Source organism: Leptopilina heterotoma, unplaced genomic scaffold, assembly GCF_015476425.1.
Source record: "Leptopilina heterotoma isolate Lh14 unplaced genomic scaffold, ASM1547642v1 Lhet_44, whole genome shotgun sequence".
NCBI lineage: Eukaryota > Metazoa > Arthropoda > Insecta > Hymenoptera > Figitidae > Leptopilina > Leptopilina heterotoma.
The window spans coordinates 3430386-3446657 of record NW_025111084.1 but is presented as its reverse complement, the minus strand read 5'-3'; the positions used below and the strand labels follow the sequence as shown (position 1 = coordinate 3446657).

Here is a 16272-nt window from a genome sequence, read left to right as displayed (position 1 = left end):
AATTTTCATTTCACAGATTTTTATTTGTACAAAATTTTTATTTGACAAAATTTTCTTTCAGCAGAATTTTTATTTCTTAGAATTTTCTTGTTGCAGAATTTTTATTTGTCAAGAAATTTTTGACAAAAAAATATTCTACAAAAGGAAAATTCTTGTCAAAATAAAAATTATGTCACTGGGAAATTTTAGCAAAAAGAAAATTTTATCAAATAAATATTTGGAAAAATTTAGCAAAACGAAAATTCTTGTAATTAAAAATTCTACAAAATGAAAATTCAATCAAATAAAAATTCGGAGAAAGGAAAAATTCTATTGTTTACAAAATTAAAATTTAGAAAAAAAAATTCTATCAATAAAAAACTCTGGAAAAAAAGTTTGTCAACATTTTCCAAAAAAAAATTCTGTCAAACAGAAAGTTTGCTAACAGAAAATTCTGTCAAATGGAAAATTTTACAAAATGAAAATTCATCAAAAAGAAATTTTTTTTTCAAGTAATCTGCAAACAGAAAATTTTGTCTTTGGGAAATTTTAACAAAAAGAAAATTCTTGACAAAATAAAAATTCCACAAGCAGAAAATTCTATCATCGATCAATTTTTTGCAAAAAGAAAATTCTCTTATGAAAAAATAAAAAAAAAAATTTCTTTCCATTCGTCTTAATTTAAAGAGAAAAAAACAGGCAGTGATTTAATAGATAAAAGCAATTAATACTTCCTTTAAAAATATCCGTCACCAATTTTATAATTACAGAAAATAAAAACAATTTTTACCATTTGTCGCACATACAAAAAAAAAAAAAAAAAAAAAATTATCGTCTTTTTCAATTCGAAACTATATATATAGTGTATATATATATAATAATAGAAAAAGGGTCGATCCGATCGGTATATAACGCGAAAAACGTTTCTCTTTGATCGTACGCATTCCTTTGGTTTTGTTCCTTTGGTATATCATGATGAGGAACTCTTATACGAGAATTCCAACAGGCCAACAGCTGTTGACTCTCTCGCGGTACACGCGGAGGATCCTCTAATTCTTGTGTCCTTGAGTGCGAGTCTCCAGCTCTCCCGTTGAGAGTGCCATGCCGTCGACGATCCGCCCAAGATAAGCCCAGAGTCTGCGAACAATTTTTTTTTTTTCATTTTTTTCCCTTTTTTTCTACTTTTATCGTCAAACACAAACACACACACGACACACAAGAAATTACGAGAGACGATAAAATTCTACACAACTTTTCCAACTCAGCATCTATAAAGGGCGTGTAATGCAAAATGGGCTAATTATTTACTCTTTCATATGTGTATACACAGGAGCCTTGTACATTCATTTGTTCTTTTTTTTTTTTGGTGATTATTTTTATTTTATTACATTTTTCATGTGTGAGAATTTCACGCCTCGTGAAAAATTACCGAATTTTTTTTTCGTGTAATTTGGTATTTATTTGAATTTAATTTACAGTCAAGAAAAAAAATTTGATTCAATATATTGGTTTTTTTTTGTATTTTTTAGTAAAATATTTAATATTTATATTTAAATTAAGTAATTAATAATTTATTTCTTTATTTCTTCATTTATTTATTTATTTACTTATTTATTTAATTATTAATTTACTTATTCTATTTAGTAAATCTGGTAATTTTTATTCAAAGATTTGAATTTTAATTTAATTTCAATTTTGTTAACAGGGCTCGGATTGTGTGAATTTTTCGACTTTTTTCGACTTTTTTGTGAAAAAATGCGACTAATCGACTTTTTTGACATTTTTTTAGTAAAATACTGCCCGTAAAAATATTATAAATAAATAAATAAAAATACGAATGAAATTAATATTTTACTTTTAAATTTAAAGGAAAAAGTTTAAGTCAAAAAAATGTTCTGTTACATTATTTAATTATTATTTTTCCATAGGAATTAAAATTCTTCAAAAGATTCAAATTCAAACCTTTTTGAAATTAAACAAATTATAAAAAATTGTTATAAAACATGAAGAAATCGATCACTCCGAGTCTTCGACTCGGAGCAATCGTTGTCTTCATGTTTTGTAATAATTAAAAATAACCGAGTGATAAAATCATTAATTTATATTAAAAAACTTTATAAAAAAAAGTTTTTAATTATTTTTTAAGCAAATAATTGAATTATTGGGAAGAAATTTATAAAACATTAGTAAGTAATTGAATTTTCCAGAAGAATGTTGAAATTTAAAAAGATAATTGAAATTTTAAAGAGAATTTAAAAAAAAATTTTTGAAAATAATTGAATTTCTGTGAAGAATTTTTTTATTTTTGAAGATAATTGAATTTTACAAAAAATTTTATCAGAACTTTGGAAAATAATTAAATACTAGGATGAATTCTATTATTTAATAAAGATAATAAAAATTTTAGCGAGAAATTTAAAAAAAAATTTTAAAAATAATTTAATTTCTGCGAAGAATTTTATTACTTACTTTTGAAAATAATTGAATTTCTAGGATGAATTTTATTATTTATAAAGATAATCGAAAATTTTACAAGAATTTTATTAAAATTCTTTGCAAATAATTAAATTTTAGAGAAGAATTTTATTACTTTTGAAAATAATTGAATTCCTGTGAATAATTTTATTAATTTTGGCAAATAATTGAATTTCAGAAAAGAATTTTATTACATTCTGAAAATAATTGAATTCCTGTGAATAATTTTATTAATTTTTGGCAAATAATTGAATTTATGTTGAGAATTTTATTAAAAATTATGAAAATAATTGAATTCTTGCAAAGATTTTTATTAATATTTGAAAATAAAATTTATTTCCCGTAAAAAATTCAATTGAATTTTGAAAATAATTGAATTTTTGCAAAGAATTTTATTAAAATTCCTTAAAATAATTGAACTTCCGCGAAGAAAATTTTGTATTGAAAACAATTCAATTCTTATTATTAATTTAATCAAAATTTTTTAAAATAATTGAATTTCTTGAGAAGAATTTTAGTAATAATTGAAAATAATTGAATTCTTACGATAAATTTGATGAATTTTCGAAAATAATTGATGTCATGCGAAGATTTCAATTATTTTTTGAAAATAATTCAATTCCTGTGAATAAATTTATTAATTTTGGCAGATATGTAATTGAATTTCTGCGTAAAATTTTTTTAAACGTTTTGAAAATAATTGAATTATTACAAATATTTTTATTAATATTTGAAAATAATTGTGAAAATAATTTGTGAAAATAATTGAATTGAAGATAATTGAATTTCTGCGAAGAATTTTCATTACTTTTGAAAATAATTGAATTTCAGAGAAGAATTTTATTATTTATAAAGATAATTGAAATTTTGACAAGAATTTTATTAAAATTTTTGTTAAATAATTGAATTTCGGAGAAGAATTTTATTATTTATAAAAATAATTGACATTTTAAAGAGAATTTTGAAAAAAATGTTAAAAATACCTAATTAAAATTATGCTATGAATTTTATTTAATTTTTAAAAATTTTATTCCTGATTGTTTGATATTAATGTATCTGTTGTTGAGAAATGTGATTTTTTTTACAATTTTGACAATTTCGTGTTAAATTTTTTATTTTATTTATCAATTTTTATTTATATATAAATAAATAAATATGTAAATAAGTATCTAAATATTTGCTTGCAATAGATAATATTTTATCAATGCAAAAACCAATAATATTCCTTTAAAGAAACAAATGCACAGAATAGAAAATAATAAATTTCCAATAATGTTCTTCTCATCCTCTTATCAAAGGAGAAGAAAATAATTAAACATATCGGAAGTTCTAATCGCGAATGACATATTGGATATAGTTTGAGATTTCTAAAAGTCTTGAAAGAGCTGGAATAAAGTAGAATAAATGACCATGGAACTGTACGAGATCGGTCTCTGATAAAAGAGCTTTATATCCACATTATGCACAAGTACGAATAAATAAAAAAAAGAAAGAGAAAAAAAGGAAAAATGAAAAGAAAAGAGAGGAAAAAAGAAAGACACTTGTAATTTGCAACTCTTCATGCGAGGCATAGATTCATTCGTCCTACAAACGGGAACAAAAAGGTGATCTGCCTCGAGGTGCATGCAATTCTAAGAATTGCAAGATAACTCTCATGTCTGACATTTTGGTTTACGTATATTCGATCGTTCCGCTATTTTTACTCCCGTCTCGCTATATTTAATTTTCATTACAACGCTTTCTTATAAAATTAGATTTGCCGCAATGAATCAAATAACATTGGACTCGAGCTTTTTAACACAGATGGTGGTAGGAACGTGTAGCAGAATTTTGCTTCTGGGTCGGGCAAAAAATGCCAACAAATTGCCTAATTGTAAAACGAAAATTTATCAAAAAATTTTACCTTGTCACGCTTTTCAAAAATTTTAATTAATCAAACCTTCAATTTTTTCAATTTCTGACAAAAATTTCTTTTTAAATAATTTAAATCTTGAACAACTATAAAAAAATTCAATTATGTTCAAAATTTTACAAAAAAATCTCGACAAAATCCCAATTATTATCTTTTATAAATAAAAAAATTCTTCTTCAAAATTCCATTATTTTCAAAAATATTCCTCATTTCAAAGATTTTCAATATTTACTACTTTAATAAAATTACCCAAAAGAATTCAATTATTTAAACAAAATTTTAATAAAATTCTACAAAAACATTTCATTATTTTCATAAATAATAAAAATTTCACAGAAATTCAATTATTTTAAAATTATTATCATAAATAATATTTTTTACAAGAATTCAATTATTTTCATAAATAATAAAATATTTACAGGGATTCAATTATTTCCGTAAATAATAAAATTCTTTTTAGGAATTTAATTATTTTCATAAATTAATAAAACTAATCGCAGAATTTCAATTATTTTTAATACTATTTTAAATTACTTAATAGAAAAATTCAATTATTTGCACAAATAAAGTTTTCCAAAAGAATTCAATTATTATTAAAAATAAAATTTTCATAATATTTATTATATTTCGAAAAAATTAATTATTTAAAACAATGTTTATCAAAATTCTTCTGAAGAATTCAATTATTTTCAAAAATAACAAAATTTCCAAGAGAAATTCAATTCTTTTTAAATATTTTCATGAAATTTTTTGCAATATTTCAATTATTTTCATAAATAATAAAACTTATTCCAGGATTTCAATTATTTTTAATTCAATTTTACAGGAATTGATCTAAAAAATCAATTATTTAAAAAAATATTTCTTTCCAATTCTTTGGAGGAATTGAATTATTTACAAAAATATTATAATTTTTCAGAGGAATTCAATTATTTTCAAATATTTTAATAAAATTCTTCCTGGGAATTCAATTATTTACAAAAATGATTCTTCGAAAGAAGTCAATTATTAAAGATAAATAACAAAATTATTCCCGAAAATTCAATTACTTTGTGGTATTTTAATAAAATTTTTTGCAAAATTCCATTATTTTCATAAATAAAAATATTCTTCACAAAGAATTAAATTTCTTTTTTAAAGTAATAAATTTTTTCTTGGAAATTCAATTATTTTTAAAAATTCTAATAAAATCGTTGGAAAGAATTGAATTATTTTCATAAAAAATAAACTGCTTCTTAGGAATTCAATTATTTAAAAAAAATTAATTATTTAAAACAATGCTTACAAAATTCTTAAATAAAGAATTCAATTATTTTCAAAAATAACCAAATTTTCCACAAAAATTCAATTCTTTTTAAATATTTAAACAAAATTTTTTGCAGTAATTCAATTATTTTTATAAATATAGTAAATTTTTTTTTTTTAGGAATTTAATTATTTTAATGAATTATAAAAGTCATAAGAGAAGTTTAATTATTTTTATTTCTCAAAAAATATAATTATTCTTAAAAATTTTATCAAAATTCCTCAAAAGAATTCTTTATGAGAATTGAATTTTAAGAAACATGCAATTATTCAATAAATAATTTACTTTTGTATTTAAATAATTGAATTCTCGTAGAATTTTAATAAAAAAAATAAAATTAATAATAAATAATTAATAATTTAATCAATAAAAATTGATTTAAAAAATAGATTTCAGTTAAAATTATAATAATAAGAAAACATTATTAAATTTAAAATAAAAGTAGAAGGTAATAAAGGCTATAATAAAAATCGTAACCTAGTAAAATAATAAAAATAGTAAAAGTCGTAAACTAGTAAAATAATAAAAATAGTAAAAGTCGTAAACTAGTAAAATAATAAAAATAGTAAAAGTCGTAAACTAGTAAAAGAATAAAAATAGTAAAAATAGTAATAAAAATAGTAAAAATCGTAAACTAGTAAAATAATAAAATAATAAAAATAGTAAACTAGTAAAAATAGTAAAAATAGTAGGTAATAATAATAATAATAAGAAGAATAGTATTAATGAATAATAAAATTTCTTTTTCGACTATAATTTTTTATTTTTGGCAAATTAATTAGATTTAAAAAAGACGTATAAAATTCTTTTTTTTCGAAAAGAAAATACAGTTAATGCAAAATCCGATTCGTTTCAATATCGCTATATATACCAATTTATTCCAAATCTCTCTCTAGGTGCGTGGGCTGAAATACCAACACTGCCAAGTTGAAACATTCGTGCGTGTTCACGAATAGTATACTCGAAATCTCCTCGGACATAGAATTATTTATGTTAACGGAATTTATTATCAGTGACAGGCAGATTAAGTATTTCATTTACTTGCTCTTTTAAACTTTGTTGAAATACTGACTCACCTAGAGAGATGGCAAAAGAAAGAGTCGAACTCTGTTATTTTTTTTTGCGACAAATTTTTTCCGGTTTATTCCGGAAACGAAATATATAAATGTACGTATACATTTTTTTTGACACATTCTTGATTAACAAAAAAAAATTCTCTGGAAAGAAAATTTGAGGATTTTAAATTTTTGACAATTTCCACTCAACGCAAATCATTAATAAAATTTATTTATTATTTTATTAAATAAATAAAATTATAATAATAATAATTTAATAAATTTTATTTCTCTTTGAAAAAAATTTTTCTCTCTCTCAAAAAATAATTTTTTTGTAAGATTTTGTTTTACTTTTTTTATTTTTTTTGAGAGAGAAATTTTTTTCAAAGAGAGAAATATGCATTAAAATTTGAAAAAATGAAAACTTTTTGCAAAATTGAAAACTAGTTTTTTGAGAATGTCAAATTTAATTTCCATAAACAAAATCGAACCTCAATTCAATAATAACAAAAAAGAAAAACTCCCCTCAACTTAAATGGCAATTATAAATGTCAAAAGAAGAAAAATAAATTTTGGAATTTACAAAAAGTAGAAGTACTACCACTACAATTCAAAAAATTGATGGGACGAGATGAAATGCGTAAAAAGTGAACACTCATCCATTTTTATGGCATGCCTGTCTGAATTTAAAGAGTATACGAATTTTTGTTGTCGACTTAAAAGTTAGGAATGGAGTGAGGTAGAATAATTTTTTTTTTTTTTTTTTGTTTTTTGGGGGAAGGGTGTTACGGTCGGTGACTTTGTTTTTTCGTCGTTAAAAAAAATATATATATTCAAGGTTCACCAACCTCACAACGATCAGGCTTCTTGAAGCTCGCCCTTGACTCCTGGTATACTGTGATGATGCCTGGAGGCAAGTTTGTTCGCCAACTCGTGCATCACGTCTCTATATATGACGGTGTCCAAATTTTCACCGAGCATATAGAGGAGAAACCAATCTCCCACTTTACTCCGACGAACAATTGTCTCCACTGCATCTCGTCGTACAAGACGAAACCTTAATCTCAAAAGGTGTACCCTCGTTCGAGGCGAAAATATTATGATGATCTGGAAAAAAAACATTTTTTCATCATCACTTTTCTTCTCCTTTTTTTTTTGTTTCTGGGATTATTTTCTTTTATCAAAAAATTTTTATTAAAAGGAGTTTTTATACAAAAACAAAATTAAAAAAAGAAGTTATTAAAAGAATTTTTATCGAAAACAAAATTAAAAAAAAAAACTATTAAAAGAATATTTTACAAAAACCAAAATTAAAAAAAACTTATTAAAAAAATTTTTATCAAAAACAAAATTAAAAAAAAACTTATCAAAAGGATTTTTTACAAAAAATTAAAAGAAACTTATTAAAAAAATTTTTCTCAAAAACAAAATTAAAAAAAAAACTTATCAAAAGGATTTTTTACAGAAACAAAATTAAAAAAAAAAAATTTATCAAAAAAATTAAAATTTAATTTAGAGCAAAGAAAAATTTTCTAAAGAATAAATTCTCCATATTTCCAAATAAGTAAATTTTTTGTAAAAATAAGTAAATTTTGTTCTGAATGTGGAAAAAATAACTAAAAATAAAATTTTCCTTATTTTCGAATAAGTAAACTGGAGTAAAAATAATAAAAATTTGTTTGAACCTAGCAATATTGATTTAAGAGTAAATTTCACTATTTAAATATTTTTATTTATTGATTTAAATATTATTCAATTATTTAAATAAATTAAAATAAAAAATAAAATTAGCAAATAAACATACTGGCGCCAAATTTAAAAGTCATGAAAATCAAATACATTTTCTTAATTTATTTAAAACTTTTATCTTAAAAATATGAATTGATTTAACGATACGTGCCTAATTTTCCTACAAAATTCAAAGTAAATTTACTAATTTTTACTAATATTTATTTAGTAATAAAAATATTTAAATAGTAAAATTTACTCCTGAATATTAATATTGCTTCTTACAAAGAAACTTTATTACTTTTACTGAAATTTATTTAATCGAAAATATGGAAAATTTAATTTTTAGATAGTTTTCCCACGTTCAGAGAAAATTTACTTTTTTGGAAATGAGGAAAATTTGGTCTTCATCTAATAATATTTCTTTGATCGCAGAAAAGAATTAACTCACGAGTAAATTTTACTAATTCCGAATAAGTAAACTTGAGTAAAAATAAGTAAATTTACTTTAGACGTACAAAAAATTTTCTGAAGAATAAATTTTCATTTCCAAAAATGTAAATTTTGGTAAAAATAAGTAAATTTTCTCTGAAAGTGGGAAAAGTAACTAAAAATGGAATTTTCCTTATTTTCGAATAAGTAAATTTTAGTGTAATTAACGTCTGTTAATTTACTGCTTTTTAACTTAAAAATAATTTCTATTTATTTTCATAAATAAAATTAACTGGCTTTAAATAAATTTTTATCTGACTTTTAAGATAATTGCTGGTTTCTATCCAGTGGCGCCACTTTTGCTAATTTCAAAATTCAGGCGCCAATTTTAAAAGTCTTGAAAATAAAACATTATCTGATTAATAAATTTTCCTAATTTCCAAAAAAGTAAATTTTAGTAAAAATAACTAAATTTTCATTCAACGTAAATAATTAAAAATTGTTTCTTATTTTCAAAACTTCATGTAACTTACTCAGCAGTCAAATTTTTTTTCTGATTAAATTTTACCTCCTATTTTTGAATTAGTGAATTTTATGTAGAAAAATATTACTTTACAAGCAGGAATATTAATTTAGAAGTTATTTTACTATTTATTTATTTATTTTTTATTTTACTATTTCCAAATAAATATATTTCAGTAAAAATTAGTAAGTTTTTGTAAAAATTTGTAAATTTTTTTAAAAATAAGTAAATTTACTTTGAACGAAAAAAAAACTTAAAAATAAAATTTAGCTACTCTTTAAAAATATGTAAATGTTTTGTAAAATTAAGTAAATTTATTTTGAACGTAGAAATATTAAATCGAGAGTAATATTACTATTGATGTAAATTAAAATTTAACTTTGGGTAAAAATTACTTCTACTAAAATTTACTAATTTTTACTAAATTTTAGTAGAAATAAGTAAATTTTCTTAGAGGGAAAATTAACTGAAAGGTAAATTATAATATTTAAAAATATGTAAACTTTGCAATATTAACTGACAAGTAAATTTTACTATTTATGAAGATGTAAATTTGAATTTGAGTAAAAATTAATTTTATTTAAATATAGGAAAATTAATTTTGCAGTAAATTTTACTGTTCAAAAATATTTAAAGAGTAAAAATTATTTAATTTACTTTGAATACAGCAAAATTAATTTAGCAGTGATTTTACTATTTCCGAATAAGTAAGTTTAAGAAGAAATTATTAAATAGTTAAAAATTAGTTAGTTTAGTAAAAATTAGTAAATTCTAGTAGAAGTAAGTAAATTTATTTCGTAGAAAAATGGACTAAAAAGTAAATTTTACTATTTTAAAAGTGTGCAAACTTTGGAATATTAACTGAAAAGTAAATTAAGTTTAAATTTGAGTAAAAATTAATAAATTTATTTGAATATAGCAAAATAAATTTAGTAGTAAATTTTGTTATTTTTAAACAAGTAAATTTTAGTAAAAATTAGTAAATTCTGGAAAAATAAGTCAAATTTTACTTTGAAGTTTGGAAAATTAACTGAGAAGTAAATTTTACTGTTTAAATTTATTCAACTTTTTTGTAGAAGTAAATTTTTTTTTATATCTCAGGAGTATAATTTACCAGCGAGTTAATTTTACTATTTTCAAATAAATAAATTCCAAAAATGATTTAGAGTAAAATAATTACTTTGGATAAAGCAACATTAAATTTAAACTAAATTTTACAATTTCCAGAATAGTATGTGAATTTTGGTACGATTTTCAACTTTCTCATGTATGTAAAATTCATTCCTGAGTTTAAAATTTTTACAATCAGGAACCATTTGTTAAATAAAAATATAAATAAACAATAAATCTAAAGAAACTTTTAATTTCTCTTTGATGAAGTATAATAGAGATAGTAAAAGTATTGTTAAAGTTACACTGCGACTCGAGGTCGAGTGAATATTTTGCACGCGAGATTTAAGAGACTTTAAAATGGCCTCGTTTTGCTGTAATGAAGTTAGTGACATAAAATTTGACCAAGTGTGTAATTAAGGAACACTTTAGATTCCTAGGGTCGCAACCAACTTTTGCGATTGCTAATAAACTGACGACAAGTTAATGTCTTCTTCTATAATAGTCACCATAATTTCCCTCTAGTCGGTTGCCAAAAACGTGGGGAAAAAAATGAAACTTTTACTTTACAGTAATTCTTTAAATTTAAAATTGAGTCATAAATATAAAAATATTTCCTTACAAAAATTTTTTTTAGAATTATTTTTACTACAATTTTTTTTGTTACAATTGAAATTACTTTTATGGTTTTCAGACTTAAGTCTCACTTTTATTTTGACAAATTTTAATTTTACATTTACTTTTTCAATTTGATACATTTTTTTTCACTTTCACTATTATTTTCACTTTCAGCTTTTAATAAATTTTTATTTCCCTCTTCTATCAAAATGAAAGAGAAAAAAAAATTTATTAAAAGCTGAAAGTGAAAATAATAGTGAAAGTGGAAAAAAATGTATCAAATTGAAAAAGTAAATGTAAAAATAAAAATTTGTCTAAATAAAAGTGAGACTGAAAGTGAAAATAAAAATGTGAAAGTGAAAGTAAAGAGAGAATGAAAAAGAAAGCAATGTGTTAAAAATTAGGTAAAAAAATGTATCAAAATGAAAATAAAAATGAGAGTGAAAGTAAAAATGAGAGTGAAAGTGAAAGTGAGAGTGAAAATAAAAATGAGAGTGAAAGTAAAAATGAGAGTGAAGGTGAAAATAAGAGTGAAGGTGAAAATAAGAGTGAAAGTGAAAAAGAGAGTGAAGGTGAAAATGAGAGTGAAAAGGAAAAAAGAAGATGAAAAATGGTCTTACCCTATAAATAACAGTCAATAAACTGAGGATGCCGAGGAAGAGGAACCAGAACCAGAGGAAGACGTAGATCTTCTCGTTGACGACATTCAGCGGCAATATGCAGACGGCGTCGTGCCTCTCGACCTCACCGCTGACACCATATTTGTAGAATGTGCACTTGGTCATCCTTGGGAAGACGTAGATCATTGGATCGACGCGATCCTCCTGATCGGACTCGAGAAATCTCAGGACGTCAATGCCAAATGTGAGGAAGGCACCATCGAAGAATCGATTCATCAGGAACATCTGGCCTGCGTGGATATTCACTCGCTGTAGACGACTGCATTGAAAGTTAATAGACCTAGGAAGATGGGAGGTCTATGGGCACAGGTTTTATCGAAAGGGGAAATCACTTTCGAGGGCACTGGCCAGCTGTACCGCTGCCAAAATTTTCATTCTGAATACACTCATTCACCTGTCTTCATTTCATTCTTCTTTTTCTTTTTTTTTTTTTTTTTGGTTCGGTTTGGAATTTCTTTCTTTTTATGTTTTTCCCTAATTTTTTTCTCTTTTTTTTTTGTCTATAAAAAGGGGGATTTTCGATTCGTTTTTTCTTGGAAACAGGGCTGCCAATATTGAGCCAGGTTTGTCAACGATAAACGTTCAATTTGAAGAAGGGATTCTATTCTGGTTCATTTGCCACAAGAAAGGGGAATTTGCGATTCATTTTGTCTTGGAAATAATGTTGCCAATTTTGAGCCAGGTTTGTCAATGATAAGCCACTAAAAGATACTATTTCTGTTTTTTTTTTTTTGAGAATTTCCACTACTTTAAATTCGCTAATACTAGAAATCAAAAAACTATTCTCAAAAATTACAAACAAATTCTTTAAAAAGGGTTCAATTATTTTCAAAAACCTTTGGAACTCAATTATTTTTAAAAAATATTCGAAACTCAATTATTTTCAATATCTACCATTTTCATAAAATTTCCCAAAAGAATTCAATTATTTTTTTTTTTTTTTAAATTGATAAAATTCATTCAAAATTCAATTATTTGCATAAATAATAAAATGTCCATAACAATTCAATTAATTTAAAATAGCATTTTCCAAAAAATCAATTATTTAACAAAATTTTTATACAATTCATCACTATAATTCAATTACTTTCACAAATAATAACATTTTTCATGAAAATTCAATTTAAAAAAAAATTTTTGATAAAATTTTAAGCAAGAATTAAATTATTTTCATAAATAATAATATTCTTTTCAGGAATTCAATTATTTTTAATACTATTTTAAATTAATTAAATAGAAAAATTCAATTATTTTCAAAAATAACAAAATTTTTCATAGAAATTCAATTAATTTTAAAGATTTTAATACAATTTTCGCCATAATTCAATTATTTTTATGAACAAAAAAAATACTGCTCAGGAATTCAATTTTTCTAAAAATTTTAATAAAATTCTTTGCAACTATTCAATTATTTTCACAAATAATAAAATTCATCGCAGGATTTCTATTATTTTTAATACAATTTTACAGGAATTGCTGAAAAAATGTAATTATTCTTAGAAATTTAATTTCAATTCCTCGAAAAAATCAATTATTTAAAAAAATGATTTTTTTAAAATTCTTTGAAAGAATTCAATTATTTACAAAAAAATATTATAATTTTTTACAGGAATTCAATTATTTTCAACTATTTTAATTAAATTGTTCAAAAGAAATCAATTATTTTAAATACAATTTTAATCCAATTGTTTTTTAAAATAATTCAATTATTCTTTTAGATTTTAATAAAATTCATCAAAAGAATTTAATTATGAAGATAAATATCAAAATTATTACCGAAAATTCAATTATTTTGAGGCATTTTAATAAAATTCATTGCTAAATTCATTTATTCTCATAAATAACAATATTCATCACAAGAATTCAATTATTTTTAAAGGTAATAAGTTTTTTCTTGAAAATTCAATTATTTAAAAATATTCTAATAAAATCGTTCGCAAGAATTTAATTACTTTCAAAAATAACAAAAATCTTCACAAAAATTCAATTATTTTCAAAAAAATTTAATAAAATGCCACACAGACATTTAATTATTTTCAAAAATTTTTAGTAGAATTCTTTGTAAAATTTAATTAATTAAAACAATTTGTCGCAATTCAATTATTTTCAATATCTACTATTTTCATAAAATTTCCAAACAGAATTCAATTAATTCAAAAAATTTTTCGTAAAAATCTTCGTAAGAATTCAATTCTTTTCATGAATAATAAAAATTTATCTGGAATTCAATTATTTAAATTATAATTTGCACAAAATTAGTCAAAAAAAAATCAATTATTTAAAATTTTTTCTAAAATTCTCCGTAAGAATTAAATTATTTTTATAAATATTTAAATTCTTTCATGAATAATAAAATTCGTTGCAGGAATTAAATTTATTAGCAAGGATTAGAAAGGAGTAGATATTTTTTATGGCTCAATATTGGCAAACAAAATTTCCCTGGTTATTTTCCCCTTTCTTCTACTTTCTAACATTAAATTCTACTTTGAAAAAAAAATTATATATATACAGTACGAAAACCTACCACGTCAGTCATATCCCATGAGTGGGAGTGAGACAGGCTTATGCGATTCCCATACTTTCCTATGACTGACGGATAGCTTTTCTTACTGTATACTTTTTTCTTCTATATAAAAAAAAAATTTGAAACACCGTAAAAACGAATTTCGACAGTTTAAAATGAAAGTCTTTTCTCAGTTGTTTGTGTTAGTCTACTACACTCTCTTGACATTTTATTAGGGTGTTAAACTTTATTTTTACATCAAAGCTCATTCCCTCTATTAATATTGAAGAAAATTTAGGGTGTATTATAATTAGAAACCGACATCAATTTATCTTGTCTGTAGAGTTTAAAAATAATTAAACTACCACCTATGATCGTTTCTTAAACAAATATTGCTCCCATTTATTTGTGATTATTTTTTTTGTCCTATAAATTAAGGAAGTAAAAATTATTATGTTTATCATTATTTCAGCAATTATTGGTAGTTGAATCGAATTTATTAGTTTTTCCAAAAAAGTTATAAAAGTGTCTCAAATATTTTATTTTTGTAGTCTATATTAATGTATAATTCAAATTTCTCTAAAATTTGTGTTATTAATTTTTTTTCCTACTTTTTTGCTTTCCTTAATTTTTTCTTTCTTTACTTTTTTGATTTTCTTCATTTTTTGCTTTCCTTAATTTTTCTTTTTTTACTTTTTCTATTTTCTTCATTTTTTGCTTTTCTTAATTTTTTCTGTTACCCATTTTTTTCATTTCTTACTTTTTTTTTGCTTTTCTTATTTGCTTTCTTTACCTTTTTGCTTTTATTACTGCTTTTTTGCTTCTATTACTGTGTTTTTTACTATTTTTTCTCCTATTTTCTTTACTGATTTTTTTTACTGACCGTGGGGAAATATTTTGTCCTGGCACTGATCGGGGGGGGAAATGAAACGTCTTTTCCATTTGGGAATAGAGGGAAAAATTTTTTTACTATTCAAAATGGTTTTTTTATTAACTAAGGGGCAAACCTGGCTTAGGTCTGTCAGTTTCTACAGTGTAGAAAAATAATTAAAAGATAAAAACTTTTTTGGGTTCTGATGAGGGATAAATTAGGACTTTGGATACTTTTTTCATTTGCAAACTTGGCTGAAAACGGGGCCAAACAGGGCCCTTAAAAAATTTTGAAATATACATGGAAAAAAAATTTCGTTCATTTGAGCTATTTTTTTTGGAAGAGACGCGATTTATGGACCACCCTGTACATATTTATATTTAAATATATTTGAAAAACAGGAAAGAATGCAGGTGGACTCACCGATTACATTGAGCAGGGCAAGAAGCTCGCAGAGGTAATATCTGTACGCCCACCAATTGTGATAGCGAAGATTCTCCCAGAGATAATCCAACAGCATCTTCTTCTTCTGCTTTTTCTCCACTTCGGAACAGAGACCAATGTCGAGGTCCATCATAAGAGCGTGAATCTTGCCGCCCTCCCAACCCTTCCAAAGCCATCGTGGCGTATAGAAAAGTATCGCCTGAAACAAGCAAGATAAGATATAAAAATAATAATTAAAAAAAAAAGAGAGAGAGAGGGAGAGAAAAAAACGTAATTGCACCATGAAACGCAGCGATCAATTATCCAAAGACAAGGAATCGAGAAAACTGTGTTCGGTATTCCGGCAATCCCTCCTTCTTCTTCAACACACAAGGATATAGGGAGCCGAACGCTTGGTATTTATTATCCTGCAATAGTGCGTATGTAGCTTTCAAATAGAATTTTTTAAAGATAAAAAAGTGTCGATAGTGTGCTTTTTTTCGCGTCCAGATAAATTAAAATTCAAGGCCAACAAATCCCTGAAAGGCTCGTTTCGCCGATAAATCTCGACCCTGGGAATAAAGCTCTCTCTCTCTCTCTTTCACTCTCACCCTCTCCTTGTCCTTCTCTCATACACTATTCACAGACAATTTTATC

At 23.4% G+C, this 16272-nt stretch overlaps 1 protein-coding gene across 1 annotated transcript in view; it reads right to left on the bottom strand.

Moving 5' to 3' along the window:
- Positions 1 to 581: 581 nt before the first annotated feature.
- The window catches only part of LOC122507025 (innexin shaking-B), a 46494-nt gene continuing 30803 nt past the window's right edge, over positions 582 to 16272 (bottom strand). Inside the window, exons 2-5 of the mRNA XM_043619520.1 lie at positions 15616 to 15835; positions 11759 to 12048; positions 7576 to 7834; positions 582 to 1116 (exon numbers count right to left, since the gene is read on the bottom strand). Of these exons, the coding sequence (XP_043475455.1) occupies positions 7586 to 7834; positions 11759 to 12048; positions 15616 to 15835 (759 nt within the window). The 3' untranslated portion in view covers positions 582 to 1116; positions 7576 to 7585. The remainder of the gene's footprint in view (positions 1117 to 7575; positions 7835 to 11758; positions 12049 to 15615; positions 15836 to 16272) is intronic.